At 32.9% G+C, this 6,000-nt stretch overlaps 1 protein-coding gene across 1 annotated transcript; it reads right to left on the minus strand.

Moving 5' to 3' along the window:
* Window positions 1-1,455: 1,455 nt before the first annotated feature.
* LOC110699386 (4,5-DOPA dioxygenase extradiol 1-like) lies at window positions 1,456-5,685 on the minus strand. Its single transcript, XM_021876909.1, has 3 exons — window positions 5,158-5,685; window positions 4,218-4,588; window positions 1,456-1,898 (listed from the first exon to the last, which is right to left on the minus strand). The coding sequence occupies exons 1-3, from the start codon at window positions 5,413-5,415 to the stop codon at window positions 1,709-1,711; spliced, it is 819 nt and encodes a 272-aa protein (XP_021732601.1). The 5' UTR covers window positions 5,416-5,685; the 3' UTR covers window positions 1,456-1,708.
* Window positions 5,686-6,000: the final 315 nt, after the last annotated feature.

A 6,000-nucleotide genomic window follows, 5' to 3' on the forward strand; every position in this document is an offset into this window, starting at 1 on the left:
GTACAGATGTGTTAAAATGTCGTCGTCATAGAAAAGGATGTTAACAAGTGGGAGAAGCCCATGCCAAATTTGGAAGACGTGGTACGCGGAATATCATCTATCTTGACTATCTATCACTATTTAATTTCCATTTCGATTGGCAATAGATCATTGGGTAACTTTTCTATTTAGTACTTGTTCGTATCATATCATTTTTGGGTCCTCTAACGCCCCAACAAGGCAACATCGATCCGTTAAATATGGATGTGGCTAGGATTAGATCTCCGTACTAGTTACTTATTATGGGACTTCTAATACAACGCAAAAATAGGAAAGAAGGATGGTCCTAATACTAATACCGTGGCTACATAAACAAATCTTCGACAAAAAAGATTTGAACTTGAAGTAATTAACTTCTTAAGTTTATAACCCAACGAACCCAACGAACTTGAAGTAATTAACTTCTTACTAACCCAACGAATCCGAATATGATAGATAAATATGATTCTTAAGTTTATAATTAATCTCATACCCAATTCACACTCGCAACATTAATTTGTGATTAAAAAGAAAAATATATACGAAGTGGATGGATAGTCTCTTACTAGTATCATCCCATCACACAATCTTATATCTGTATATGCAACTATGGACGAAGTTGTTTTGTATGGTAATACTATTACTTGTACAGTATAGATTAATGACTCATTTTTTACCAAGAACCATTTTTTATTGTGATACTAATTTTAAAACGCATACGTTAGTTAAATTAGTGGTACCGTATAAATGTTTGTTTGGGCTCCAAATAATTAAGCTAGTATCACTAAAGTTATACGTTGTATCTATATATATTATTTTCTAAAGGGAAATTTAAAACGTCTATTTAATCGTGTTTTAATGGTTAATTGTTTACGAAAGAGAGAAAGGGAAGTGCTTCAATTTGCATGATTGCATTGAGGACCAGTAATAATAATACCATCCAGGACCAGCATATCGGCAACTAATCAACAATATGTCAAATATGCGAGTACTTCATATCAAATTGGTTTGTACTATTGTAGTTTGTGTCACATTCCACATAAAAGTGTATGATTGTTTCGGTTAAGAGTTTAACCAAATATATATGACATGACACTCTCATCAGCTTGCGCATTAATTCTTTCTCTTAAACCAAAGGAATTATTGCAATATAATGAATATTGATTTAATTGAAATTTAAACTATAAAGTTGAGATTGGTACTTTTTTTTAAATACTGTTTTTATTAATTAACAAGATAACAGAAAATCTTATCTTGATGATTAAAAACTGTATTCACAAATGTACTCAACATATTCAAATAAAAGATTAAAAGAGTGTGGGATTAAAGAGAGTAATTAATTAGTATCCATAATTCGTTCAATCTAAAAGCTTAAATTTTTTAAATTAAATATTGAGTGTGACACTGTGACGAGCCTATTTATCAGACTTGTTGTAAGGGGAAATTAAATTTTTTTAATAATATTTTGTTGAGCAAATTTGTATTCATATGCAAACTTAAGATAGCACAGTATGATAACAATGATTCCAGCACTTATGCACTGACTTTACAGACTTCTTTATTTGCTGAACTTTTCAATTTAACCAAAGCAATCGTCAAAGATAATAGTAATGGATACATGAACTAAAAGGATGACACAATATGACAACCACAACAATAACGCGTGTGCTAAATTACCAGATGAAATAACTTAGGTGGAAGTAAACTTGTAGGAGCCATGACATAAGGTACCATGGTCCCAACTAGTATGAATAAGCTCAGCCTTCCACTTTTCACCAGCCGCCCCAACCACGACATGCAATGGATAAAAATGCTCCGGGAATGGATGTGCCAATTCCCAGTTTGGTGCTTTGGTTTCATATGTATTCACTTCTTCAAATCTGAATACCACAAGAGAAATCAATCAGAGTTATATTTATACTCCCTCCATCCCACAATATAATTTCTGTTTTCCTATTTTGGAGACCGAAAATGTTGTTTCTGTATTTATTTTTGGTTAGTATGTAAAGACCATTATACCATCATTTTTTTTTACTTTATTAATTAAATTTCCTAAGTTACCCTTAATTTATCCACTTGTATTTTACTTTTTTCCACTTTCTCTCTTTGACTTTTGTCTATAAGTGTACTTTTCGCTTTTTTTCCCCTTAAATTATCCACTTGTCTTGTACTTTTGTCTAACTTTTTTCCACTTTTAATGTACTTTTTCCACTTCTCCTCCCATTTCTTAAATACCGTGAAAAAACCACAATAGCAACTATATTACGGGATGGAAGGAGTACTACCTATTAGTTAAATGAGTATAGTCTTACTAATACTTGCACTACCTGCAGCAAGATCCACATTGCCTACACAATTCATATGTTTACCAAAAAGCTAGGGCTATTACATCGTGGTCCAACTTTTAAATGAAAATTTTCTACCTACCAAGCTACCACTATCAAATAAATGAGAAAAATCTGCTGAAACTGTTTATTACTGTTACATGAGACTTGAGAGTTATCTCAATTTGGAAAAATTGTAGAAAATCACTACGAATTACTGTACAATATAACTTTATAAGGTACATAAATTTCTTTCTTTAAAAGTATTTTTAATTTACTCGTTTACTTTAACTTTTTTTTTTTTTTTTTTGTGCTCTAAAACTTTAGCTTTTGTTACTTTGAAAAAAGGATCGATGGTATTATAATACTTCAAATTGAAAAATTGAACTTAAAATAAATTCAGTTGGATTTTTTTTTTCCCTTTCAAAAACTTAAAAATAATATAGTAATTTTTTGAAAGTGAAAAACAATTATACCTAGAAGTGGATCTATTGAAACGATAGATCTACGAAATTTGGATTTGGAAATTCAAATCCACAGATGCGGATCGAAATTTGGATTTGGATTCGGTCAAATCCGACCTGCTAGTCTGTTACCATCCCTAGATAAAGACCGGTCTTAAAATTAAGGCCTTATAATTCAAGTTTTTCGAATTGAAGAATCGAATATGGAATTGGATTATGTTTTTGAGATCAATGAATCTATTTTTATTTACTTTGGTATTTTAGGATAAATATTACAAAAGTTAACCAATGAATAGTGTATAAAATTTATTAGGATAACTGTTTAAGCCACATAAATGAACTTAAAGCATTTTTTTTAACAAATTTTTATAGATTTAAAAAAATAATATTTTTTTTAATAATACATTTTTTTAGCGTTAGAAAATAAAACAACCTTTTAATTATTTATTATTATTACAACCTTTGGGGGTCCCAATTTTAAACAGGTCGAAATCGATTGCTACCTGTTTAACAGGTTAAATATGCCATGTGTTGTTCTATGACTGGCTTAAAAAAAAAATATTCCTTTCTTTCTCATCTCCTCTAACACTACCAATGCTCCACCTCCGGCAACCCTGCTTCCCATCCCCAACCACCGGAAAATGCACCATCTCTGCCTGCCCACCCCATCCTTCAACAACCCCGCCCCTCTTCTCGAAACCTAGCCCCGAAAACCACCCTTCCCTTTCCCGGCCATCGCCAACCTGCCCCAACCGTCACAAGCTTCGATCTCCCCACCCCTCCACAAGCCCAAAACCCTACCCCACTATCCACCATTATCGAAACCCTCCAAATTAGGTCGGGGTCGTGGTCGTGGTGGGGGAAAGCAAGATTCGGGTTGGTCAAGGGGAGGTGGGATGGCCACTGGCGCTAGCGGGGGAGGAGGTGGTTGGCCTGGAAGTGGGAGGGGGAGACCTGGGATTTTTGTAAAATATTTTTTCATCAAAATTTTTACAAAAAAGAAAATCAAATTTTAATAATTTAGACCAATTATACAATGACACATGTCATGTGTAACCTGTTAAAACCAGTTACAAGTTTTTTGATCTGCTTAAAATTTTGATTCCCCAAAAGTTGCAATATTAAGAAATAATGAAAAGGTTGTCTTATTTAAATTCAACCGTACAAATATTGTATTATTTATGACAATTTTTCCTATTTTTTAAATAAGAGTACAAGGTTTCCATATAAATTTTATATCTACGGATTTAGGATTCTTAACTAGATCAACAGATTAGAATTCGAATTCGAAGCCACATTTAGAAAATGGATATAGATTCATCCCAAATTAGTCGTGGACAAGATCTGACCCATTGTCATCCCTAAATTTTGTACTTCACATTAGAAGGCTAGCTAAAAATGTCTTAATTACCTTCCTTTAGTGAGAGCTACGTCAAGCCATGAGTCAAAGTCAGCAGCCCAAGGAGCAACACCACCATGATAATGAGGGGTTTCGTCCAAAGGGTGTGTTGCACTTCCGGAACCAATAATGAGTACACCTTCGTCTCTTAGAGGCGCTAATGCTCGTCCCAAGTTGTAGTGGTACGTTCCGTCCAACTTCGGCTGGACGGAGAGCTGACATACCGGTATGTCAGCCTCCGGATACATGTACATAAGAGGCACCCATGCACCATGATCAAGCCCACGTTTTTTGTCAATGTGCACTGTGTCGAACCCGGATTTTTTCATAATTTCTTCTACTCTGCTAGCCAAGTCTGGTGATCCTGGAGCTGGATACTTCAACTGATCCACAATTAACCAAACCAAAAAATTTATTTGTAATTTGAGTCAAATTATCAAGTGTATAATAATATAATATTTTGTACCTCCTTTGTTCTTTTTTACTTGACCTGTTTCTTTTATCACGTTTGTCAATGTAAAACTTTAACGATCAATAACTTTAATTTTCTATAAGTAAAAATTATAAAAGTTATATATTATGATAGTATCTATTGAGACGAATTCAAAAAGATCCCAAAAGAATATGTTTTTCCTTACATATTATTCAAAAAAGACGGTCAAAGGAGGGGAGGTGAGTAGTGTAAAAGTCAAAGTGGGTCAAGTAACAGAGAAAGTATTATATAATTCTGTAACAATAATGCTAAACTCATTTAGAAAATAAAAGATTTCACGCCTAGCTAACTTGACGTGTGACATTACTTCATATATATTATTGTATCACGAACACATATGATTGAAATATAAAGAAAAGTATAGATACAATTACGAAAAATAAATTATCATAAACATTATTAAATATAAGTACTCCGTAAAAAATAAGGCACGGTCCAAAAATAGGAAAATATTATTACCTTGTACATGGCTTGAGGATAGTCATCGAAATCGTAGATAGTATCATTGATATGAACAGCATTAACAGCAGGATGATCAGTTTCCCAGTGACCAGAGATCACAAGTATCGCCTTCGGCTTCATCGTAAAGATTTTTTCTCTCCATGTTTCAAAGAATGGCCTTAAGGGATGTGTGTCTTCTACGGTCAAAATCGGGTTTCCATGGGTTATGAAGAAAGTTTCTTTGATCATGCTATTATCTTCTCCACTCATTTTCATTTTTTTTTTTAGTTATTTGGAGTTGATGAAGAAATTTTATCTAATTCTATGATTTTGAAACAATTCTGGTTTCGAGAGTATTATAACACTGGAGGAATCAAGGAAGAAGAGAGGGGGGGCGGGAGGCTACTACTTACGTATTGTATACTAGTACCACGAATTCAACTTTTAGACTTAATTAAATTTGTAGTATTGCAAAAGTAGTCGGCATACATATAAATGTTAGATAAGTTATGTTCATCATATTGGTTAAAGTATTAAGGGTGAAACACATGATTGATTTACGGTGAAATTCCGTCTACATATACATTTGAAAAGACTTGATTATTTGTTATTTTTTAAAATTATTATACATTAGTAACTTTTTGTATATTTGTACATGGATGAAGAGAGGTAAATAAATTTTACGGTCATTTTCTAAAGTACGTTAGTATGTATCATTTTTGCTAAATGCCAACAGTTATAATGTATAATATCAAACACACAAAATCTATGCAAGATTTTAAGCATGTAGCATAATTAAGTGAGGCCAACCAAAAATCCAGCGGTCCATAGATAAACTATATACAAATATATTTGTGGTTA

The sequence above is a fragment of the Chenopodium quinoa genome, unplaced genomic scaffold (genome assembly GCF_001683475.1).
Source record: "Chenopodium quinoa cultivar QQ74 unplaced genomic scaffold, ASM168347v1, whole genome shotgun sequence".
Taxonomy (NCBI): Eukaryota; Viridiplantae; Streptophyta; class Magnoliopsida; order Caryophyllales; family Amaranthaceae; genus Chenopodium; species Chenopodium quinoa.

Coding starts and splice junctions, on each gene's coding strand:
- LOC110699386 (XM_021876909.1), bottom strand. CDS start 5,415: ATGAAAATGAGTGGAGAAGATAATAGCATGATCAAAGAAACTTTCTTC. Junction 4,589..5,157: donor ATCCTCAAGCCATGTACAAG/GTAATAATATTT, acceptor ATTGTGGATCAG/TTGAAGTATCCAGCTCCAGG. Junction 1,899..4,217: donor GTAGCTCTCACTAAAGGAAG/GTAATTAAGACA, acceptor TGTGGTATTCAG/ATTTGAAGAAGTGAATACAT.